Source organism: Pelodiscus sinensis, chromosome 9 (assembly GCF_052426305.1).
Source record: "Pelodiscus sinensis isolate ZL-2025 chromosome 9, ASM5242630v1, whole genome shotgun sequence".
NCBI classification, from domain to species: Eukaryota; Metazoa; Chordata; order Testudines; family Trionychidae; genus Pelodiscus; species Pelodiscus sinensis.
Window position 1 is genome coordinate 66286446 of NC_143060.1, and position 24924 is coordinate 66311369.

General features: G+C 56.7%; 2 protein-coding genes across 20 annotated transcripts in view; one reads left to right on the forward strand and one right to left on the reverse strand.

Annotated features, from left to right (window-relative positions):
* PRRC2C (proline rich coiled-coil 2C) overlaps positions 1–3631 on the forward strand; it is an 85420-nt gene extending 81789 nt beyond the window's left edge. For all 19 annotated transcript variants that reach the window (XM_089780629.1, XM_075937009.2, XM_075937012.2 and 16 more), the window contains one exon: positions 1882–3631. In XM_089780629.1, the coding sequence (XP_089636755.1) occupies positions 1882–2145 (264 nt within the window). In that variant the 3' untranslated portion in view covers positions 2146–3631. The remainder of the gene's footprint in view (positions 1–1881) is intronic.
* A 7259-nt stretch (positions 3632–10890) lies between these two features.
* VAMP4 (vesicle associated membrane protein 4) lies at positions 10891–24654 on the reverse strand. The gene is made up of 8 exons (XM_075937045.2): positions 24502–24654; positions 22256–22380; positions 18137–18183; positions 17613–17663; positions 15397–15497; positions 13609–13688; positions 13221–13272; positions 10891–11507 (listed from the first exon to the last, which is right to left on the reverse strand). Exons 2-8 carry the CDS (start codon positions 22319–22321, stop codon positions 11479–11481), a joined length of 426 nt encoding a protein of 141 aa, XP_075793160.1. The 5' UTR covers positions 22322–22380; positions 24502–24654; the 3' UTR covers positions 10891–11478.
* Positions 24655–24924: the final 270 nt, after the last annotated feature.

Below are 24924 nucleotides of genomic sequence, written 5' to 3' on the forward strand. Positions count from 1 at the left end.
GGGAAAGCTGAGGCCCTGGCTTCAGGAGGCTGCATTGTTTGACAGATGTAAAACCAAAGTCCTGACTATTCGTGGTCGCTCAAGATGTCCTGTGGGTTTTTTTAGCGTGGCCAGCTGAGCCCCGAATGTACCGGCCAGCTTCCAGTTCTGGTACTTTGGGCAAATTGTTTTCCCTGTCATTTTAACTGGCTGTACTATTCCTCGTTTCCTGTTGAACGCTTTAAACGGATGGCATTTTCCGCCCAAGCGGTGGCTGCATTTCAGTAGTGGATTATGTGAATCGTGTACATATCTATACGCACTTTGGGACCCTTCCTAACGAGGCACATGCCATGGCCCAGGGAGTCTGTGTGGGGACACCGTAAGGTTACAGTCCATTCTCCGCATCTGCCGGTGCTCTGCAGAACGAGTTACCAGGCTGGATAGCGCTTAGTGGTCAGGATCTCTTCTCCGGTTGCTATTTGTGTTGCCACTTCCAGTGTCTGGGTGTCGAAGGAACGCACCATGCCCAAGAAAGGTCCTTTCCCTGTCCTTCCCTGAAACTGTCGCAATTTTTAGTCTGTAAGATGACCTGTTAGGGCTACAGCTGTTCCAGATGTCTGACTAATGAGGCTTAATCGACTAGTGAATAGGGATGAGAGTGTGAACGGTTACACGCGGTCCTCCCTTCCGCTGCTGCCTCCGTACGCAGGTTTTACCGGTTAACCAATTGAACGGGATTTTCCATCCCTAATAGAGGCTGTAGCTGTCCCTACAGTGTTTGCAGCTGTAATGCTGCTAGTGCAGACTCTGCAAGCCAATAGCAGCGCACTCTTGTATTGAGCTGTTAGCAGGAGCTGCTGTCCAAAAAGGCTGATGTCATTTAATGTCACTCAGGGAAGGAGGGGCAGCTTGCTCTCACCCTGGAACAACACGACTTCCCCGGACTCAAGCTGTAGTGTGTGTGTAGCCTGAGACACGCCAGACAACAGCTTCTGTGTACGGTGAGGCCTGGTCTGCGCTAGTGCAGGCAGGTCAGCTGAAGGCATGGCTGGATTCAGTTTACCTTATGCCAGGCCACCGCAGCGTCTACGCTACAGGGAGTGCTCCTGTCGGCTTTCCTTACTCCTCGACCTGCGAGAGTGCCAGACGCCGGGGGCTGCCCTCAGTGCTCTGTTGGGGCGTCTACACTACACCCCTAGAAGATGGACCTCCGGAGGGGCGATCTCCGTAGCGTAGACGTGCCTTCACTCTGTGCTTGGTGCGGGTGCAGAGGGATGGCTTCGGCGGTGAGGAGAATTTGCATCCGGACAGGGCACTGTTTCTGAAACCCTCCGCTCTTGCTCTGGTGACGGAGGGCTGTCAGGTGTAAGCCCACTTCCACTCTCTCCCTTAGCCCTGCTCAGAACAGGCGGAGTGGCAAAAAGGCTGGGCTGCAGCTGGGCAGCCCTTGTTCGTATGGATGGAGTCACAAGAGTGCTGGAGCAGTGGGGTGGGAATCGCAGTGTCTGACAAGGCGGGGGGGCTGGGAGCCTGTCCATTTAGGGCCTGCGAGTTAGTGGGATGTTGGACACTCGGGACTGAAGGAGTCGTTGGCTGTTTTCACGGTTCCTAACCATTTTGTAAAAACAGCTCTTGGACTTGGGGATGGATCAACCGGCCAGGGGGTTCCAGGTCCCCCAACTCTTTCCATGCGTACCCAGACGGGGAAGGTGTTTCGAAGTAGGGGCGGGAGCTGGGCCTAGCGCAGCAGTGTGGCGTGCGGAGGAGTGTCCGAGCTCGGAGGCCGCCTGGGGGCAGGATGTGACTCTCTTGGGGAGTGGCCGTGAATCTGTGAAATGTCACCCTTGCGAGAGGTGGCTTCTCTGAACATGCAGTAAATGGCTTTTCCCCCTTTTTAAGGCAAAGCAGAGAGCCGAGGTCCTTCAGTCCACACACAGGTTTTTCTCTGAGCAGCAGCAGCAGCAGAGCAAGGCCATCGGAGGCAAGGTGCACAAGGCGGACGACAGCGGAAGCAAACCCTCTGAGGCCATGCCGGATGCGCCAGGGGTCTGCCCGGACAAAGCGGAGGACAAGCCCGCCCCTGTGCCTGCTGCCGCCCCCAAACCTGTTCGGACTGGACCAATCAAACCTCAGGCAATCAAGACGGAAGAAACCAAATCGTAAAGGCTGCGTTGCTGTGACGCTGGGGGGGATGCGGCTGTAGTGTAACCCAAAGGGCAGCGCCGTGGTCTCCTGGCCCCAGACAGCATGCAGGGACACAGATGCCACTGGCATTGACAAAACAGCTGCAGGTCCAATAAAGCTCTCAGCCGCTTTGGGCTTGCAGCTTCCCTACCACAGCATGAGGTCTGCTTTCGGTGGAGCGTATGTGCGTCCCTTGGCACGTGCATCTGCTTGCCCTCCAGACCCACAACGGGAGCCAGCACAGCGGGGGAGAGGTGCCTGGAAAGACACGAGACTCTTGTATCCGTTCTCTGCTCTTCCTCCGCTACTGGTTCATCTTTTACAAGCTGCCGGTCACGCAGCCTGCAGACAGCTAGTGCTGCGCAGAGGAAGGGGTGTGCCGGGGGGGCGGGGTGTTGGTGACTTGAGATGCTGCTGGTTTGCAATCAAGGAACAGTAATTAATGTAACTGGCAAGTCACCCAAAGTAGCTTATCCTTCACGCGGCATCAACCGGAGCAGACACACAGCGTCACGTTGCCCTACAAAGGCAGTCTGACTGCTCTTGCTTTTGTTTGCCATGGTGATGTATTTAGATCACAGCCATGAAGTGTTGCTTGGCACACCCGCTCCTAACTATGCCCCCAACCCCTCAGCTGCTCAGCCCTTGGATTTGAAAGCCTGCATTCATAGTCACACCTCTGTTTGGCTCTCCTTGTGTGAAGCCAGTAGTCTTTCAACAGCTTGTGTCTGTATCGAGCAGTGAGCTCTTAGAACTGTGCTGCTAGATTAAAGAGAAACTGAGTAAAGCGAACCTTCTCCAAACAGGTGCATTCTTCTGCCAGAGCCGCATGGCACCTCCTTGCCAGCTGTGTTCTGGACAGTAGAATCAAGTCAAAGAATGCCTTTTTAATTGTAGCCTCTAGTAATCTAGCTGTAGGGCAGTACTGTATGATACTTCTGTGAATGTAAGATATCCTGTACCTGCTTATGATATGTAGTAGTGACTGTGACATACCAGAGCTGTTTTTAATAATGTTTTCTTCCAAGACAATGATTGAGAAGCTAATAAAAGGCACCAGGTACCACATCAATAACAGAATTTGCTGGTTTTTTCTGTTTTTTGTTTAACTTTTTGGAAAGAAGTATGCTGAAAGTCTAATGTGTATAATTTTGTTCAGACAACTGCAGAAGCTGGAAAGGCTGTTGCTGCTATCGATGCCTAGTGAATTGCTATTGGTTATCTTTTTATATAAATATATATATGATTTGAATTTTTGGAAACTTTAGCTGTGATGTCAACTTTGGAAAAAAGTATCCCACTTGTACTGTGAGTTGGCATTGTACAGAAATTAACAGCCATATTGGTCTAGAAATGTTCAACTTAATTTTTTTTCCATTTGTACAGGGGTTACACTGTATTAAATATGTAAGGTCTTATTTACATGGGTTTGATTACAGAAACTAATAAAATATTCTCTAAATAACGGGTCCGGTCATTTCATATTCCATTAGGTTACCTGCTACAGGAAGAGGATGGGTGTTGTATCTCGTTTGCCCTATGGATGGTGTGGGTTACAGTTCGGGGAGAACATGTACAGCAGTTGAATTTCTACTCGGTGCGCCTCCCTCACGGCACATTTCCCTCCTATTCACCTCCAGCAAAGCACTCGCGGGACGTGAGCTTTACCCTACTGCCTCTTGGTGGTCGTCATTTCGGGTATCTTGGCCGAGATCTGATGTGTAAGAGCATGAAGTAAACCCTCCACTCGGCAACTGCACCTCCTGGAGTAAAGTAGGAGAGGAGAATTCCTTTCTGATCCCTTAGAGATCAGGCCCTAGCATGCGCAGGACGACAGTTGTGGGCATCCAGATGCCACTGAGCTAGGCATAGCGACAAACCCTAGACCCAAAATCACGGTTTGCCAGGCTAAGCAAGAGAGGCCGTGATGTAAACGCACGGTCAAGAGTAGGAAAAGTAGGACCAACGTTAAAGTACTTATTTCACAGTCCCGGGCTGCTGTCATATGAACCTCTTCTACACCAGAAACCGGGGCTTAGTGCGTCGAGTGCCAGCTCCTGCGCGGGGGCCAATTTGCTGCAGTGCTGGGAAGGGCGTTGCACGTTGCACCACCTCCCAGCACCGCGTCCGAAGCACAAGGCCACTGAGAGGACGGGTTGGGAATGCATCCCGTGGGAGTTTTAACTGGCCGCTGGAGGGGCCGGTGCTTCGTGCTCGCTACCTGGCAAAGCATCGTTCCTCTTCCTGCCCATCACCCCCAACGTGGGACCCAACTGCACAATTAAGAAACAAGCCAAGGTCCCAGCGGCGGCTTTTGCGGAAGCTGGTGGCCTGTTCTGTTGTGCCCTGTGGAAGGAGCCACGAGCGATGTGTAGTCAGTTTTCTCCCTCTCCCCCCCTTGCCTTTTTCTGTGGGAGACACCCAGGAAAGGATGCGCTGCATGAACAGGGCAACCAATACTGGCTACGTTAAGAGGTTTAGGGGGATTTAACTTGTATCTTAAATTCTCCATTCATGTGCCTCGGGGAGGTGGGGGGGGAGGATTTTTCTCTCCTGCCTCCCCTGCAGAAGTGGCTTGAGCTACGTCTACGGCAGGAGCAGTGCACCATACCCGGGTCTCTCCCAGACAAGGGCCCTAGAAAGGGGCACCGGGACGGAGCAGCCCCACACCAAGGCCTCTGACCTTCGTGTGTAACTCGGTTGTGGCTCGTGCTACCCTGTGGCGGCCGGGCCAGCCTGAACAAGTTGCCTCTGTTAGAAATGGCAGCCTGGCCTGCTGCTAGTCCAGCCTGTTCCCAGGACACCCAGGAGCTACAGAACTAGACGGAGTCTAACCAGGAGTCGCTCTGCTGAGCGATGGTGGGAAGTGAAGGCCCCTGCCAGGGCAAACCTCCACCCGGGTGAGTTCCCGTCCGCCGTGGGTTATGGGGCTGCTTGCGATCGCGCAGGGACATCGCAGGGACCCCGGTGCTTGGCCCCTCCGATCTCACCCTTCCCCATGATCCCCTCCAGCCAGAACTTTCTCTCCCGTGCTTTGCCAGCCCCTCTTCCCTGGCTCCTGAGCCGGGAGTTGCCTGGTGCTGGCGCAGAGCACTCTGGGATGTGCGGGGGGGTTGGGAGCCAGCTCTGTATTACTGCTGTGATTCCCGGGGCCCTGGCTCACTTGGGGGCCTTTCCCCTTGGGCTGGGATACAAAACAGTCCGGGCGCTCAGGCCCACGGTCTCCCCGGCTGGTCCACAGGCAGGGCCCTGTAGCCCTGAGGGGCGGGCGGTCGTAGCTCTAGCCCCACGGTGCACCCAGCCTCGATGTCCAAGGCGGGCCCAGGACCTGGTGGCCTGCCCCTGTGGCAGCCTGACGGGCCCATGAGAGCGGGGGTGGGGAGTAGAAGTGTGGGGTGCCCAGCTGTTCTGTGGGCTGCCCCTTTCTTTGGTTCCCTGGGAGCTTGGCAGCCGGGGGGCCCAGCCGGTGTGTGGGGGTGACCAATGGGCCGGAGCACATGTGTGAGCAGCCTGTGCTTTATTCGGGGGCTGATGCAGGAGGAAAGGGCCTGCGGGGGGAGGCGGGCACGCTGCGGGGTGCCCCATGGCCGGGCCACAGGAGCCGAAGGGCCTGGCCGGTCGCTGGCCCGGGCTACGGGCTCGGTGCAAGCTGCCCGGTGGAGGGGTCGAGCGGCGAGTACCGCGTGTACACGGCACAGCTGGCGGAGAGCGGGGGCGTGCAGCTGCGGTCGATCTGCGCCAGCAGCTCCAGGCGCGGGGCTTGGCCGTGCGGACCGGCGGGGTACACGGCCAGCAGCAGCGGCGGGAACGGCGGGGGACTGGCGGCAGGCGGGGCCGGGCTGGCCGATGCGCTATCCATGGAATAAACGGCACAGCTGATGGGGATGGACGGGACTCCACGGCCCGGCTGCACCGAGGGGTCCAGGTGAGAGAACAGGGTCCGCTCGAGGGAGTACACGGCGAACGTCTTGGGCAGGGGCGGATCCCGGCCGGCGCCCCCGTCCATGGAGTACACCGCGTAGCTTCTGGGCACAAGCGGCCCGGGGCTCTGCCTGGCTCCCTCCCAGGGCGGGGTCAGGCTCTGGTCCCTGGAGAAGGTGGCCCAGCAGGCGGAGAGAGGCGGCGTGCAGCTGTGATCCACTGGGGCCGAGGGCCGGGCCGCGGGGGAGAAGCGGCTTCCGGGGGCAGGTAGCCCGGTGACTGCGGCCGCGGGGGAGAAGCGGCCTCTGGGGGCAGGTGGCCCGGTGCCCTGGGCCCACGGGGCTGCGTTCGGGTGCTGGCTGTAGTGCGCGCAGCTTGCAGAGATGGGCGCCGTCGGGCTCCGGTCCACCTGAGCCAGCGGCTCCGGCGCGGCGCAGCTCCCCTGGCCCAGCGGGTGCAGCGTGAGTCGGCTGGGCAGAGGCGGCTGGTCGCCCGGTGCCCCGGCGGGCCCCAGGTGAGAGAGAACCATGGCAGGCGGCCCAGGGCATCTCTGTCCCGCCCTCTCCTCCGTGGGGCTGAGCGCCTCGCTCCCCGGCCTGTGGGGGGAAGCGACATGGGTCACGCGGCACCTTGCAAGGGGGATTTCACGACACGCGGCCAGCCGGCCGTTCCGCCGCACGCGTTCCCTTTTCCCGCCGGCGCAGGCAGTCCCGCGAGGACCCCGGCCAGCTCCCAGCAGGCACCCCCTCCCCCGGCGCCGTACGGCCTGTCCGTCAGCCACGCCCTTTGCTAAGCAGCACTGGGCGCACCTCCCTAGTCCGGCACCCCCGAGAAGCCCTGTTCTGAAAGAGCCCCACCCTACAGCCAGGGAGACAGTGGATCGGCTAGCAGGGCTGGTAGCTGGTGAGGGTGTAACCCCCACACATTAAGGGGTGTGTCTACACAGCAACGGTATTTCGAAATAACTGTCCCAGGGTCTACACAAGCCAACTGCTATTTCAAAATTAAATCGAAATAGCTGGGGCCTTATTTGGAAATTGGGAAACCTCCTTCCACGAGGAATAGCGCCAAATTCGAAATTGCCATTTCAAAACTAGTGCTGTGTGGACGCTTAGGAGGCCTCCAGCCCTTCCCAGGTGCCCTGCTGGCCGCCCTGGCCACGAGGTAACGTCTGACCTGATGCCCTGCCGGAACCAGTTCTGACGGGCCTTAAATGCGAGTCAGCGCGGACGCGCTATGTCGAAATGCATTTTGTGGCCAGCTGTGTTATTTGGGAATTCAGCCGTAGTGTCGACACAGCCTGGCGGGTCACTGGCCCGTGTGGCACCTGGACCAGAGCAACAGCTAAGCTCAAGAGACGGTTGCAGCAGGGGCGGAGCCAGCTGGCTTTTGGCTCAGGGGGTAGAGGCGCCTATGCGACGCGTCAGAGGTCCCAGGTTCAAATCCAACTGGTGGTGGTTACGCTGGGTCCTGCCGTAGCCTCCATGCCTCTTGAGGGCCCTTCCAGGGGGAAGGGAAGCTGCTTCTGGCTCTGCTTTTTCCTTGGGCCACCCCCCTCCGGCCAGAGGGAAGCCGGCGCTGGCCACCCTTGGCGGCTGGGAGGGGGGAGCTGAGCCGGCGCCCACAGAGCCCCCCTTGAGCACCACTGGGCACTGTTTCAAAAGTGCCTGGTGCTGACACTTACAAATTCCAGGTCTATAAAAATCCCTCCCCCCGGCCCACCCGGCGCAGGCCGCACACACGTTCTGACAGGTGGGTGTCACTGGTGGGGGTCGGGGGGGGCTCCCCTCCTCCTCCCCCCCGCTCTGTGCAGCCCTGCCCCTTGCTGGTGATGTTCCTCCGCCGCCATTGGCCATTGGCTCCTGTGTTTGTACAGCCCCGTACTCAAACCAGGCCTCTTCGCACAGGCAGGGCTATAGCTGCTGCATGGAGCAGGCGCGTTCTGCCAATCGCCAGCCACCATCTGCCCCCCCCCCCCCCCCCGGTCAGCTCACACACACTGTAACTGTGGCCCTACCAAGGGGGCGGCTTGCTGCCAGCCATGTGCGGAACAAATTGTATGTGTGGATGTGCACCACCCGGCGAGCCACCTGCTGTGGGCGCTGTGCTATCTATGGACCGCTGACCGTGCCGGTTGCTTTTCAACCAGGCAGCGCCCGCTGAGCCTAGGCCACAGTCCAAGCAGCTGCTGACGTGTGTGTGTGTGGGGGGGTGGGGGGGGACTCACATTGGTGAACCGAGTCGGGCGTTCTTGTGGGAGGACGGTGACATGCTGCTGGGGGGGTTAACAGGTTTTTTAACATTTGTGCCATGCAGGAGGAACAGCGTCGCGGGCTCACGGCCGGGGCGGGACATTGGCCAGCTTGTCCCACGAGGCCCGCGCCATGGCCCCCGACCCCACCGGCACCCGTGCGCAGCTTACTCAAGTTAAACGGGGGGCAGGGATGGCTGGGTCCTCAGCCGCTGCTCCAGTGGGCGAGCCTTTGCCTGGTTGGGGGCGTTGCACCGCGCCGGGCCGCCAGCCGAGCCCTGCGGCGTCGTTCAGCACCATGCACAGCGGCTAATGCCAGGAGCCGCCGGCTGGGGCACACGCGGGTGGGGGAGGCCGCTGTCACGTACCCTGGCTGGTGTAGAGGGGGTGGTGCCGGGTCGCGGGATTACATGGGTCACCGCATGGTGAGGCCGCCCCCTTGCCACTAGCAGCTTTCCCGCTGCCACCTCGGGAGGACGTGCATGGCCCAGAACAATCCCGCTTGGCCCAAGAAATACTGGTGGAAAGTTGCCATTAAGCCAATCAGGAGGCAGCTATTTGCATACCTGCTCTAATTGGCTCACACCTGTTCAGGCTCCATTATTGACCTGCAGGAGGTCAGCAATAGAAAGGTGGCGATTGGCCGGGTTTGAGGGCACCCCCAGGGTGGGGAGCCGGAGACATGAGCAGCGCCAGGCTCAGGAGGCAGCAGGATGCTGGTGCTAAGGCCCAGGCCTGGCCGTTGAGGCAGGCAGCCCCCAAGTGTGGGCAGCCTTCTGGCTACAGGCCCATGGCCACGAGCTGCCTTCCGCCCCCAACCTCTTGCTGGGTCAGGCCCTTGACTGAGCCCGAGGGGACGTGCGTGCAGTCATACAAGCCCTACAATGCTCCCTTTAATTTTTCATGTGTGGAATAAATTTGTGAGATGCACCAAGGCAAGCACAGATGTGCACCACCACTAAACACAGTTGTTACCAGCTACAGGAACTCTGCTGATCAGCTGGGTGGCACCTGAATCGCTCCAGGAAACAGGCTAATGGGGAACCCTGCCTACAGGCGCTGCTGGGACAAATCCAGCCTGATGCCACAGCTGTCTTGATGGAGACTCCCGGAACTGTTGTCATAGCCAGCTGTGCAGGACCCCCAGCAGCTGGTTCCCAACCTTACCCCAGGTCTGCGTACGAGAGCGCGTCTGCCTGAGCCGCTGCCTTTCCCCACGTCCCTCACCCCGCGTGTGGGGTTCAGAGGGTTCCATGGCCCAGAAGCTGGTCCGGCCCCGCGTCCCAGCGAGGATGGCCTGGAACAGGCTAAGTGCAGCAGTTCGAGCCCGACAAAACGTGGCATCCCTCGCCCAGGAAATCGGTTCCTTCCTGGCTCCTCTTCTGGGGCAACAAGGAGGCGGGTCTCCTCTGAGCCCCTCCCCCACTCCGGTTCCTACATCCCCTCCCTGGGGAGTTGGTAAGGGGGAGCAGCGGGGCTGGGCCCTGCTGAACAGTAGCCCCAGTGGGAAGGGAAATATGCACCTAGAATCCTAGAACCACAGGGCTGGAAGAGACTCCGGAGTCAGCAAGTCCAGCCCCCTGCCCTAGGCAGGACCAACCCAACTAAATCATCTACATTTGTCAAGCCGGGACTTAAATACTTCTAGGGATGGAGACTCCACCCCCTCCCTAGGGAACCCAGCCCAGTGCTTCACCCCCTCCCTAGGGAACCCAGCCCAGTGCTTCACCACCCGCCTAGGGAAATTGTTTTTCCTAATCTCCAACCTAGACCTCCCCCACTGCAACTTGAGCCCATTGCTCCTTGTTCTGCATCCATCACTACTGAGAACAGCCTCTCCTCAGTCTCTTGGGAACCCCCCTTCAGGAAGTTGCAGGCTGCTCTCAAATCCCCCCTCACTCTGCTCTTGTGCAGACTAAACAAACCCAAATCCCTCAGCCTCTCCTCATAGGTCATGTGCTCCAGCCCTCTCAGCATTTTGGTCGCCTCCGCTGGCCCCTCTTCAATGCGTCCACGTCCTTCCTATAGCAGGGGACCCAGAACAGGACACAGTACTCCAGCTGTGGCCTTACAAGGACTGAATAAAGGGGACCACGGACAGTCCCCTATTCAGCTGTTGCGGGGACTTTGCAGATTCCTGAGCAGCGGCGCTGGAGTGAAAGGGCCGTGCCCCCCAGAGCTGGAGTCAGGAACAGGGCCGTGGATCCAGGAGGAAGAGACATGAACAGGGTAAGTGGGGTGGGGTCAGAGCCCTGGTGGAGAGGTCTCTGAGCAAAACCTGGTGCAGCCCCCCCTCACCCTGGGTTCCCGCGCAGAGGCCATGTTGGTTTTCACAGGCCCAAAGGAACTAAGACACCGGCTCACTTCTAGGGCATCACGCCGCCCCTCTCAGAAACGCATCCATCGGGTGGTGGTGTGTTGAGGCAGCGGAAAGCTGGTCTCCTGTGGGTTCCCTGGAGCCAGGGAACACTGCTGCGCTTTGGCCCGCTGCAAAACCCACAACCCCCCTCCTTCCCCAAACGCCGCAAAAGAATGCCCAGGAGTTCCCCGCGTACAGTCAAAAATAGGTTTAGTGGGATGGCTCGAGGCACAGCTGTAAGCAGCAATACTGAACACACGTCGCTTGCGCATCTCCAGGACGGTAAAGAAAGTCTCTTAGTTGGCAGACCCCATTAAAAAAAAAAAAAAAAAAAAAACCACCATGAGAAAGTGACCTGCTTGGAATTATTCACAGAATGGTTACGGTCCCTTTACCACGATCCTTTCACCCTCCTTCACTTGCATGAAACAACTGAGCCCCCACCAACCTGTGGCAGCTGGTAGCAGGAACCAGTGTATAAATTATAAATTACCTCCTGACTCCCTAACGATATATACAAATAAAACGCATTAGCAAGTAGCTAGCTCCAAAGTGGCATTCCTGGGCGATAGCGAAAGGACAGGACTTGGGCGTTCAACCTGGTTATAAGTCAGGGTCCACGAAAAGGGAGTCGTTGGGCCATTCTCGGAATGCCCTCAGAGCAGGCGACTTGCCTCCGCCTCGAGGGAACATCGCCGTCGCTATATACACCTGTTTCACGTAAATTACACAGCTGGTTTTATCGGCCGAGCGGCTGCCCCGGAGATCTCCAGCCGTCCCGTCAAGTGCGGTATTTCAGGATGATGGGTACTGCAAAAGAGAACAGCAAACATCAGGGTCTGTAAAACCAGCGCAGACACACACCCAACGGTGGCCAGGGTCAGCGCAGCCGGAGAGAGAAAGCAAAGGCTTCACAGCGTGGGCGGTAAGCGTGGCTCTTGGAGATTGGCCCCGGTGTGGGTTCAGCATCCACACACGCCCCGTACAGCCTCATGCCGCGCTGCAGGGTTGCACAGACGAGCCACACTCAGTTCCTTCTGCACATCCCCCCCCCCCCCCCGGACAAATCGAGGGGGAAGGCAGCAGGAACGGAGTCACACAGAAGCATCCCAAAGAACCACCGCGATTGCACAAGGGAAGTAACCACTGAGGATAACAAGGGGTCCCTACGGGTGCTCCAGTAGGCAAATCCTGAGCAGTATCCGTACCGGGAGCGGGGAATCCCATCCCAGCCTGACGCAGCGCAAGAGAACCAGGCGTCCCATCGGACGGCCCAGCCTAAGGCCGCGTGTTTGGAAGAGGCAGGCACTGAGCTCGGCCCAGCTCAGACACAGGAACGTTTCTATTTTCCTGGGGGCGGCAAGGCCCCCGCGGCACCATCGCAAGTGGAAACACGCCCAGAGCACGACTCCAAAGTCTCTGGATGGGATGCGGGTCGCCTTCGATCCGTCCGCAAGGAAGACACGTGCAGGGGATTGCCAAAGGTGCTTGGATGTAAGAGATCAGGACTCGTCCGACACCTACTACGCGCAGGGAAGTCTCCCGCCGGAATTGGTGTGGGAGGAACCGACCGGCGCAGAGGGAAATCCAACAGCACCGCGGGGAAGGACTGTGGGGGACCTGGTCCTTGAAAAACACCGTCAATGGGAGGATCTGCATCAAGGCTCCTATTTCCCCAACCCGACTGGCTGACGCGATCGCTCCTAGGAAGGCCGCTTTCCCAGAGAAGGGCAGCAAGGAGCAGGCGGCTGCAGTGCAAACGGGGGTCCCGTATCCGAGTTCCAGATTGGGATCCCAAGGCAGAGTAGGATCCTCAGCCAAAAATCGCCCAGGCCTCCAAAGCATCCCAAGGACACCGGGCGTGCGAAGCCTGAAACCGCTCCGGCGGGGAACAATAAGCCGGTAGCGCAGGGAGATGAACCTTGGTGCTAAACCCGATTTTTAAAATCCACCGGATCCTGCAACAGGGCTGCCGGCGGAGACGATTCAGTTTTCGAGGGGAACGCCCGTGGTGGAGACCTCTTCTCCTGGTAACTAGCCCCAGCTGACACCCTGCTCCTGTCTCAACGTCAAAACGGTGGATTTCTGCAGGGCGAAACACGTTCCGAACCGCTGGGAACAGGATCTCTGCCTGAGCACGGACAAACAGCCCTGCACAACGGGGAAGATGCCTCAGTCCTGCTGGGGACGTCAGCCCGTCTGCCTTCATCAGACCATGCACGCGAACCACGAGCCGAGCCTCCGGAGAAAGCGCAACTCTGCCTGCTGCCGCCGTTGCCCTTCCTCGGTAGCGGTGTTAGAAAGTCTTTAAGCGAGAGGCTGTTTCCCACACACGTGCGGAGAAACCCGCCGTGGCAGCAGAGACCCAGGGAGCCCGTGTGCAATACTGGCTGCGTGGGACCGGACAGCCCTACAGAGCACGACCCAGCGAGGGATTCTCAACGTTATTTACAGCAAAAAAAATATTTCTGTGTATCCCCCCCCGAGCTCCCAACCCGGCAGGGAAGGGCTGTCAATACTCACTGATGATCACAAGCAGGAGGGTGATGGCAACCAATGCTACAAGGGCCTTCATCTGCAAGAGGAATGCCAAGAGAGGCCGAGGTTACGTGTCGGGCTGGCTCCCCTTCCCGTTAGACGCAGGGACGGCGGGCGCTCAATACCGAGGCTGCCAGGATTGCCTTCCCCCGCACACGATACGCCCACCTCAGCCACGCAAAGGCTGCCGGAAGTCGACAGAGCAGTGCATGCTGGATTCAACGTAAGAGGCGGCCCCATTTTCATGCAAATGAGATGCAAACCTCAGATTCCCGCCACCTGCCCGGACCACGTTCTACGCTGGCTCTGTAGGACCCAGTTTCTAAGCACCCGCCTAAAGAAACCGGCTCCTTCCCCCCCGCCGTGGACTCACCTTGCAGCCTCGCCACCACATCTGTCTCCGAAGCTGCTTGGATCGGTTGCTAAATGCAGTGGCATTGTCCGATAAACTTTCTGTGGCAGATGGAGAGAGAAAAGAATTAAAGGCGCGGCAGCACGGGCCCGGCCAGTTGCGTGAACACGTCCGAAAAAAGTCCTCCGGTTCTGCAAATCGACTTCTTTTTAAACCACAAACGAGGCAACCCGGGAACACACACAATCACCAAGCGCTTCTGCAGAACGCTGTCGAATTCAGCAAGCAGCTTTCAGCCAAAGGCTGGATTTGACCGGCAGTCCTGTCGAACTCTGCCAGCACAAGCTAACGGGTAGGGGACCTAGCTTAAGCAGGAATGTATTTTACTCTTTGGTAAGTGGACTCTTCCTCTTAAAAACACACAAGACTGGAAAAAAAGGAGAAGTAAATCTAAACAGCAGGACCCAAAAAACAGTCTTGAGCAAAGGTTCGTGGCAGGGCAGGAACAGACGTAGAGAACTCTGGAAGCTATGTGACGAGAACAGCCCTGAGACAATGAAGACGCACCCTAGCTGGAAATTATAACAACTGGGGACTTACTGAGTTAAACATCTGGACAGGAAATGAAGGGAGGTTTAAACAGGCAAAACACAAAGGCGATTCAGTTGGGGGAATGCTAGTCCAAAACCGCAGCTCTTCCAGGCAGGGTCTCTTTGCAAACTCCTGCCTCTCCAGAGAAAGGGCAGGAGCAGAGAGCAGGGAAACGAGAACGTACCGCTCCAACTTACGGACAAGGTAAGTCAGCGCAGAAGCTTTGTGGTGCATCGTTAGGCACCTAAGTACTTTAAAAACAACGAGGGGTCCGGAGCAGCGTAGTAACCGACAAAAAAATAGCGATGGCATTATGAGCTTTCGTGGGCACAGCCCACTTCTTCAGATGTGCTGGGTGGAGGGAAAACAGGGAACCCAGAATTTACCACAGAAAAAGGGAGAGAAAAAAAAAGTCCCCGTCAACTGTAGAGCCGGAGCTAACGAGGCAAGTTGTGTCGGCTACTTAGCTGCTGATATAAACAAGGCGTTAAATGCAGGGAAGGCTGGCTTCATTTTTACACCCAAAGCTTTTTGTTCTGGGATGAATTCTGGGTTCCGGTCACCCCTCGCCGGCTAGCTGGAGGAAGTGGGATTTGCCCACGGAAGCGCCTGCCGCTATAGATAATTGGCGAGTCTCTAAACTGCCCCAGGACCACATGTCGTTTTTCGAGTTACCGACTAACGCGAGGGGACGCGAAGAGCAGCCAGCCCGCACCAGGAGTGGAAGGCGCGATGGGCGAGGCCCTGAGACAGAGCCGCTGGGGCTGTACAGAAACCACGTCCGGGGGGGGACGAGGGGGAAGCTCGAAGCACCGAGGGAAAGGGTTAGGTTAGGGCAGCTGGAGGAAGCAGGGGGATGAAACTTAGCTTCCCCACAGACAGTGCAATAGCCTCCCAAGGGAAGTGGCGTCGCCATGGCTACACCTCAGAGAGACCGGCCCAGGCTGGGACATTGCAGCAACCAATCCTGCCCCGGGCTGTCGGGAACCGGGGCTCCTTGCGGGTCTCTCCGATTTCTAGGCTCTGCTGCCAGGCAATGGAACGAGTCCAGCGGCGAGAGCTGGGGGTGCAGCAAGATGGCCGCCGCCAGAGGAGGCTTCCGAGTCCTTCACGGAGGTCACACACCGTGGCGCTTTCAAGGGGCCCGTCCGGCAACCCCCGACTCTCCGGGAAGGCGGGGGGGGACGCAGGGTTGTCGCACACCATGAGAATTCCCACCTGACTTATCCTGCAAGTCATCCAGCCTCTCGCCCCTCTCGATCACCTTGGTGATGTTCTCCTGCATCACGTCGATCACCTCGTCCACCTGGTTCTGGACACTAGGGGAGAGCGGAGCCGTGAGAAACCCGCCGGGAACCCAGGGGCACCTTAGACCCCGAGCAGCCGCCCGCGTTACGGAGCCTCTGTCTGCCCAGGGACGAGACAGACCGGCCAACAGGCCCCCGGGACCTTTGACAAAGTCCAGCGTGCAGGGCTGGCCTGGCTGCCCCCCGCCCCCCCATCTCTGCTCCACACTTTCATCCTCGCCCCATGCTCAGGGGATGTTTCCAAGGCAAGGACTGGAGCTTTACCAGCAGCTTCCTTGCTCTGGCTCGCGCTCGTCCTGCCGTACTGTGCGGTTTTGCCTTTTCTAATCCAGCTGCCGACACCTCAACCGCCAGAGCGGAGTTAGCACCTCGCTCCGGTTTTCCTGCGGGAACGGCCAGGTCTCACCCCGCAGTGCAGAGGGGCGTGGCAGTGGTGGGACACCCCTGTTGGTGGTGGTGGGCAGGGGAGTCCCCCGGTCCCGCCAGACTGAAGCACCCCCCGCCTGCTCCCCCTTTCCATCGGTTCAACCTTACGTTGAACCGGTTAGCCAAGGAAACGGCATTTTACATCCCTAGTTTGGACATGGATGAAAATGGGGGGCAAAGCATCCCCCGACCTGGGAACACGACAGAAGTGGCCCTTTCCTGCAGCATCTCAGACACTCCGCGTGGATTGTTCTGCGTCTGCCTGAAATCTACAGCTAAATCTGCTGTTTGCAACCATCCCGTGTCGACGAGAGATGCCTGGATTCCCACCCGGGGTTTCATGCTCTCTCAGAGCAAGGCAATACCTGACTCCCCTCCCTGGCAAGCAGAATCAATTTTGTGTTTAACATCGCGTTGCTACACAACAGAGGTCCCGTCGCTCCAACCAGACCAGCTTCCGTTCCTGGATCTACTAAACACAGAGCCTCTTCTAGGGAATCCGTTTCTTTCATCCTTTATCTTGACATGCTGAGAGCACACACCCAAATACCTACAGCATTAAGCCAGTGACTCACAACCAGGGACTAAACAAAAGGGAGTTGTCATCACAAGGCATAGGCAACCAGGCGTGTGGTGTCACCAGAAGTCCTGGACAAACCTGGAAGGCAATTACTGCCTCCTGCACAAGACGGGGGATGAGAGGAGAAAAACAACCCCGGGAAAATGAGAAAGGAAGGGTCCGAGTCTGCTAGCCTGCTCTCCCCAGCGTGGGGTTCCCCCGAGGCGGGCGAGCGGCAGGACGACGCACGGTAAAACTTTCCCTGTCTCCAAAAGCTCCCACGGATCCGTGCCCTGGATGATAAAGTGAAGCCCGGAGGATGGCCAAGTGCATGACAAATGGGGCAGCTCTGTATTCCTAAGCTGGCGGATTCCCTTGGCACAGCAAGGGGGCAAATGGAACGTGGATAACAAGGTAAAAGATGTGAGAATGGATGAGAAAGGCAAGAGCAGCACAGGAACAACAGTGGCTCAGATATAAAATAGGGATGTTAGAGTCTAGTCAAATAAATGATTAACTGAGAAGCCAGGACTTACTGGTTAATCCTATCGACTATGTGAACTTCCCACCTCTTGCTGCCTCTGTATCAGAGGCAGCAAAGGGGCGGGGAGGGAAAGGAGCAGGAGCCTGTGACGATGGGAAAACAGCTGCCCATGAACAGCCAATCCCGTGGAGCTGCCTGCCCCTCCCACCCCCATGCTTCTGTATCAGAGGCAGCAAAGGCGGGGGGGGGGGAAGGAAGAGGGGAGGAGGATGCTCAAGGCCCTTGCAGACAGGGCCTGCTCCGTGGGATAGTTGTGTATATAAGACAAAGCCTCCAAAAGGAGGATGGTTCCAATAATATTGGGGCATCTGGTCACCCTACCGGCAATATTCCCTCTAAATGTTCCCATGCATGTGCGGAATGAATTTTGTTATGTGCACCGATAGAGAAGTGATGTGTGGGCGGAGGGGTTTGCAATGCAGGAGGGAGCTCCGGGCTGGGGCAGGTTAGGGTGCAGGGGGTGGGGATGAGGGATTTGGAGGTGCGGGGTTCAGAATGCCCAGCTTAGAGGGAATTTAGCCTCCCTGGAACAAAGCAGCCGAATTTAAAAATCCATAAATCAAATCTGGACCATGCATCCAAACTCAAAGGCACTTACTGCCGGATCTTGTCATTCCTGGGTGCAAACCTTGGTCCTGCGGGTCCTCTCCTGCCGGCACAGAACAGAGACAGTGATCATGAATGGAAACACGCACAAGCAAGCCGGTCTGTCCCCAACGGTTCGGTCTTTCCCGGGGTTCCCAGAGAGGCAACAGCTCAAACTAGACAGGGCAAAACACACCCACCCGGGAATGATCCTCCATCAACAAGATGCTGGACCACACACCAGCCCAGGGGTCTTTGCCCCCCCTCACTGATGGGCGGCCCCAATTTGATTGGCCCAGTCTGACTTGACGTTCATGGCTCGTGTTCTCCCGGATCAACCAGGCGCTGAATCTATCGCCCCACGGGAAGTGGAAACAGCTGGCAACGCTCCCGTCCAATCATTCCTCCAGGGAGTACGTGAGAGCTGCCTTCTACTTGCAATGGCCCCAGCTCTGGTTTGCACAGCGGTTTGGCCCACGGTATATCCCGCCCCTCCCCGTACTGCCACACCCCCAGCACTCCTCCACAGCTACTCACAAGAAGAAGTCCTCCTCCTCGTCAGAATCTTCTTCCAGCAAGTTTCTCTGCAAACACCAAAAAAAGTTCAGTTTCTAATTAATTGGAGCTGAGCGTCCATGTCGTATCCACCAACCTTCTCACCACCGGTTGTACACGACTCCCTTAGGAACACATGAATGCTCCTTATTAAACGACCAGAAGGGATATCCTTCTTTTCAGCCTCCTCCCCATCTCCCAGAGGTTAAACTGGGAGTCTGTACACCGTTACCAATAAACCAGAGGTGTTAAAGCCATTGTCAGCTGAAGATATAAAAGATGGGACTGGAGGTTCAAGTTAACAATCTCTCCTTGGTCCTACCAAGAGCGAGTCTGGGCATTAGGAGAGAGGATGAACCTTTCCAATTTTCACACGGGGGTTAAGGGTGCTAATGGGTTTCCAGATGTGGGAGCATTCTAACCCCGTTCGCACTGAGACACGCACCTTTCTGGTACTGGGTTTATCTTCATACGCCCTTGGCTGCGTCTAGACTGGCAAGTTTTCCCGCAAAGGCAGCTGATTTTGCGGAAAAACTTGCCAGCTGTCTACACTGGCCGCTTGAATTTCCGCAAGAACAGACGATCTCATGTAAGATCGTCAGTGTTCTTGCGGAAATACTATGCTGCTCCCGTTGGGGCAAAAGCCCCCTTGCGCAAATGCTTTTGTGCAAGAGGGCCAGTGTAGACAACGCGGGATTGTTTTGCGCCAAAAAGCCCCGATCGTGAAAATAGCGATCGGGGCTTTCTTGCACAAAACCGCATCTAGATTGGCACGGATGCTTTTCCCCAAAAAGTGCTTTTGCGCAAAAGCGTCCGTGCCAATCTAGACGCTCTTTTCCACAAATGCTTTTAACGGAAAAACTTTTCCATTAAAAGCATTTGCGGAAAATCGTGCCCGTCTAGACGTAGCCCCTTATGTTTGTTACACGGGGCCCAGTTCCCGCAACACTCGTTAGTAACCCATTTTGGCCTCCATCACCAATCAGCAGATGGTTCTTGGCCTGAGCTTTCAAGTCAGCCTTGAGAACGCTGACTGTACTGGATCACGTATCTGACAGACATCACTGGGGTAGCCTTAGATTCTCTCAGCATCACAGTGAGGAGAGCCAAGCAGACTGAGCGCCCGGGCTGAGAATTTGCACGACAATCTTGTAAGATTGCTGGAAAAACAAGGGCTTGGGTTGATCCTTCTTTTAAAGAAACAGATGTCTCTCTCCCTAGGGTTATGTCGGAGGCTTTGTCTCCGTGACAGATGTGCCAGCTCCTCAGGGCAACATCCTTGGTTAGGGTTAAAAAAATCGAGACGATGATTTGGGGTTTTACATCCAGCCCCACAATCCTCGGAGATGGCGTTGCCCTCGCGTTTGGATTTCAACGCCCATATTCTGAGTGCTGAGACTCATTTCTTCAGCAGCTTGATCTGCATTTGCTGAGCCCGTTTAAACTGGAGGCTAGAGATCTTGTTCTAGCCTCAGTACGGAGCAAAACACCTCCCCCTGCAGCCAAGCCGTCCGTCATATCTTTAGGCACTGTGACCAGCTGAGCAGGAGTCGACGCTCCAGCCTGGCTTCCAGGCTTGCTTTAAACGCCCCCCACACTCTGGCCAGGCAAATCCTGTTTAAATCCACCTAACGGGCAGTTGCGATTTAAACCAGCACACGGATTTCCAGCCCCAGCATCGAGGGGCCTTCAGCACAGAAAGTAAATCCCCTGGGATCCGTAACACACAGATCAGGGCCACGAGATGCAAGCTGACAATCTGACAGCATAGTGATTCCACAGCGAACAAGCGAGAAATGTGGTACAAAGCCCTGCTGCACACCCTGCCTTTAACTGGACTAATGCTACCCTTCATGGTGACGGGTGCAAATACAGGCGGAACCTCTCTAGTCCGGCACCCTTGGGACCTGACCGGTGCCGAACCAAAGAATTTGCTGAACCGCTGGACGTCAATATTGTCTACATAAAACATGCATAAGAATATAAGAACTTCCAGCCTGTGTCAGACCAAAGGTCCATCTAGCCCAGTGTCCAGTCGCCAAGGCCAGGTGCCCCGGAGGGAGTGAACACAACAGGGAATCATCACGTGACCCCTCTCCCGACATCCATTTCCAGCCTCTGACAAACAGAGGCTAGGGACACCTTCCCTCCCCATCCTGACTAAGAGCCATTAATGGACCTGTCTTCCATGAATTTATTTAGCTCTTTTAAAAATCCTGTTAAAGTCCTGGTCTTCACAACATCCTCCGGCAAGGAGTTCCACAGGTTGACCATGTGTTGTGTGAAGAAATACTTCCTTCTGTTTGTTTTAAACTTGCTACCTATTCATTTCATGTGGTGGCCACTAGAGCTTGTGTGTTATGGGAACAAGTAAATAACTTTTCCTTATTTTCTCTCTCTACACCAGTCATGATTTTATAGACCTCGATCATGTCCCCCTTAGTCTCCTCTTTTCTAAGATGGAAAGTCCCCGTCTTATTAATCTCTCCTCATATGGCAGCAGTTCCAAACCGCTACTCATTTTCATTGCTCTTTTCTGAACTTTTCCCAATGCCAAGATCTCTTTCACGAGATGAGGCAACCGTATCAGCAAGTAGTATTCAATATGTGGGCATACCAGAGATTTATATCAAGACAATAAAATATTCTTGGTCTTATCCCCAGAGTTGGGATGATGTTTTCCAATGTGCATTACTTTGCATTTATCAATGTTAAAATTCATCGGCCAGCATTAAAACTCATGTAGCAGCATCACCAACACTTCCCCTGCTTACTGGGCTCTTAAAAGATATTGAAGGGTAAATTAGAGCTACATCGCAGCACAGAGCACCGAGAGCCAGGGTTGGTGCCTGTAAACAAACTTTATGGGACCGCGGGAAACTTGGTCACACCCATGATAAGTGGCCATCCAGCTAACTCAAATCATGTTGAACCACGGATGTTGCCAGACCAGAGAGTTCTGGACTAGAGAGGTTCAACCTGTAATTGCTTTATTGCAGCAGCATTCTGCACAATCGACTCACCAGTAACTGACACACTCTGATATTAAGTTCTTTCTCCCACTCCCCAGCTGTCCAGAGCCACTCACATCTAACACTACGTAAGGAGTAGAGGCAGCTAATCTGTAGGCTGGGTTCTTACTTTCCATCTTTGTTACGTATTAGTTCTATCTACTCTTTCCTCCAAAATAAGCAGTGTCTATCAGGAGACCTGAAAATAAAAATAAATCTAGTTACTTCACCAAACAGACTGAGCACACTCCACCTGCCAGGTGAAGAGGTACTCGGCGTATCTAAAAATACCGTCACTTCATTAAGTCCATTTATATCACCACTAGCCAGATGCATGAAGTTTTGGTACCCTATAATATGTCACTGTGTTCAACTACAAGAGAACCCATGTGGGATACAGAGCAGCCTTGGAGGGTGAGGAAGAAAAACCAGGTGAGTCCTTTGTCTGCAAACGGCGCAGTCACCCCTTTCTGTTTGTCAAACCTTTGTGGTTTCCCGCAATGTTCCCTCTAATTTGTGACTATTTGTGTGTGGAATAAATTTTGTTCTGTGCGCCAAGGCATGCGCAGGTGCGCACCACCAAGAAACACTTGGTCCCAGCTATGGATCAATGGGCAGCATTTGCGTCTCTCCTGGGCGGCCGCCCAAGCACTCAGTGTACGCAAAACGCCGATGTCTCCTCCCAGACACACAGCCCAATTACAAAACAGGGATTATTTAGCAGGCACAACCCCCAGCTGGCTCCACCCTCTGAAGAAGTTGTTCAACAACTGAGAAGACACCAAGCGAGGCATCCTAAGCAGTCAGCACTGAGCGCGGCCAGCCAGAAGGATTCAACATGTCCTCCCATCTGGCTTTCTGCGCTCACGTGCCGAGTGCCCCACTTGGCTTGTATCACGGTGGATGTCGCTCGTCTGAGGTCCGCTTTCAGCAATCCCTCCCCGTTCCGATGGTCCCAAAGCCCCCGGCAACGGAGCTGTGTGTGCCAGCCAGGGATCTCAGAGCACAGTGTGAGTAAACACACCCCTGCTAATTAAGGGGGCGGGGTGCCAACGAATGCAAACGAGACCCTGAGTTGCCAGGCACTCACCCTTTCGCTTTTCACCGAGCCGGTCACCTCGTCGTCGTTTAGGTGGCGCTTGAATTTTGGAGGCATCTTTCCTATTCACAGAACTGGCCTGGACTGTCTGTACCGGGGGGTGGCGGAAGAAGAGGCTGCGTAGAAGGGAGAGGGAAGAAAACATCTCAGAGCCCATTGTGCTGAGATCAATTCTCTGTCCGATCGCCGCGGTCTCCCTAAAACTCAGCCCAGTGAAACAGAATCCATTGACAAATGCCACAGGAAAGAGAATGAAAAATCAACCCACCGGCCCAGCAATGCCAGGCTTTCAGGGACCCCAAGGGACAGATCACGTCGTTCCGTCTAGTTTCAGAAACTTTGACCCTGAAGAGACGTGACGGTACCTGCTTATCTTTACGCATGTGACTGTGCAGGCCACATGTGAGTTTCTGGAGGGCCAAGGCCAAAGCGTTTAAGTTCACTGGGGCAGGGACTGTGTTTTTCTGCATTTTTGTACAGCTCTGAGCACAGCGGAGAACCGATCCACAACCCTTATCAAGCCCTTTGGTCTAAAACCCCAAAGCGACCAATTTTATCAAAAAGCCACAGGTTACTAAACCAGGAAAGAAAAGCAATAAAACCTGACGAGCCCCCACAGGATTTTGGCCAAGCGCGGTCTGCTCTCTCTCTTCCACCTTGCCCCCTTTGCTACGGTCAGTGCCAACGAGGGGCCCAGTTGGAAGAGTTAAACCCTGCTTCTCTACAGAACAGGCCCATCTCATGTAGGCACGGCAGCATGCAAAGTTCTCCAGCGTTCCTCCGCCAACGTGTTCCGTTCCACCTGAGCCAGACAGACGGCCCCTGCCCTTGGCGTCTTTGGGAGTGACCCACAGATGCCGAGGGTGGTGGAGAGCTGGGCTGGGTAAATATCTGTCAGCAAGGAACTGCACCCCACTTCATAGTGATCACTTACAGGGCTGACCTCGTCTGGCTCCGTGTCCCAGTGACCCAGGAGGTAAAGAATCTGGCTCCCCGAGCCACCCAGTTCTATCCTAAGCGGCTTTCTACCCCAAGTACCCTGGATACGGCTTTGCGGGTTTGAACATCACCACTCTCCTCGGCTGCAGGAGTCAGTGGAGATGAAACGTTGCAATCCCGGGGAACCTGCCACCCCGGAGCGGGCACATGGAAAATTGCAGGGAGAGCCGTAGGCTGTGACAATACCAGAAATGCAGGAAATTTAGCCAATGTCCCAGCACAGCGAGCACTGTCTGCTCCCCTAAACAGCCAGACAGCCCGCAGCAGGGCAGGGCCTGTCCCCATGTGCTGAAGGATGAGAGTGTCGCTACAGGTTAAGAGCAACAGTCCAGACACAACCGAAGCCAGGAGCAAAAGAGGCACAAGTTAGAGAATCTGGAGAAGTCACCCAGGCAGCTGATGGGGGTAGGGGGGTACAATGGTCCTGGGCAAGGAGTGGGGGGGGGGCGGGTGTCACCCAGCTGGCTGGGCCGGAAGCAGGGACCACAGCGAATATGAGGGGCTGGGCCGGGGGTTATCGGAGGGATCATGTGGCCGGTAGAGGAGAAGCCCTGGCAATGGGCACAGGCTGGAGGAAGTGAGAGATACCCCAGTGCTAGGGAACTGCTTTCCCCGATGGGTCTCTCCTGGGACCCCTCCCCCGTGAAGCCCCCGAACCCCACTCCCCTCTAAAACCCAGCGCTTGGGAGGAGAGGGGACCCTGAGACGAGCTCGCGTGCAGCATGAGTCTACGCGGGGCCACCAGACAACAGCAGAGGGGGCAAGAGCTCTGCAAGCACACGTAGCTGGGAGCCCCCAAAGCCCTTCACCCACAGAACCCCCAAAGCCTCTCCACAGAACGGCCTCCAAGGACCCCCCAATTCCCACCCCATTCCCCCCACAGAGCCCCCTCCCCAAGGGCACTGCCCCCCACAGAGCCCCCTCCCCAGGGCCCCCACCCCCAGCCTGCCCCCCACAGAGCCCCCTCCCCAAGGGCCCCCAGACCCTGCCCCCTACAGAGCCCCCTCCCCCCCCCAGACCCTCTCCCCACAGTGCCCCCTGCCCCCCAGGCCCTGGGCCCCCTGCCCCCTCCCCAAGGGCCCCCAGACCCTGCCCCCTACAGTGCCCCCTGCCCCCCACAGAGCCCCCTCCCCAAGGGCCCCCAGACCCTGCCCCCTACAGAGCCCCCTCCCCAAGGGCCCCCAGGCCCTGCCCCCCCGGAGCCCCCTCCCGATAACCCCCCTGCCGGCCCCGCTCACCGCTCCGCGGCTGGGAAATGGCCGGGCTGCGCGGAGGGGCCCAGCTGCGAGTCAGCTGCTCCATCGAGCGCTCGGCGATCCGGGCCGAGCGCCGAGCCATCGATTCCTGCCCGGCGCTCGGCGGGCTGGCCCCTGGGGGGCGCGCGCGTGTCTCGAGCCCACTTGCGCGAGGGGGCGGGGCTGAGGCTCGCTGCCAGCTGGGAGCCCACGTGGGCAGCGGCGCGGCGCTCGGGGCTGTCGCGGTCCCGGCCCGTGTCCACGCGGGGGTGCAGCACGGGGGGGGGGGGCTGCTCCCCGCCGCACGCACAGCGATTGTTCAGTCCCAGTGCGGGAGGGAGGAAATGCCCCCTGGCCCAGATCCTACAAGGCACTTAGGTGCGTGACTGCCATTGAAGCCAAGGGGAATTAGGCGCTTGCTGCCAT

What these genes read in the sequence shown, in the direction of transcription:
- VAMP4 (XM_075937045.2), bottom strand. Translation starts at nt 22,321, where the DNA reads ATGCCTCCAAAATTCAAGCGCCACCTAAACGACGACGAGGTGACCGGC. An exon ending in GCTCGGTGAAAAGCGAAAGG is followed by an intron (nt 18,184 to 22,255) that starts GTGAGTGCCTGG and finishes TGGTGTTTGCAG; the next exon opens with AGAAACTTGCTGGAAGAAGA. An exon ending in AGGAATGACAAGATCCGGCA is followed by an intron (nt 15,498 to 17,612) that starts GTAAGTGCCTTT and finishes GCTCTCCCCTAG; the next exon opens with TGTCCAGAACCAGGTGGACG.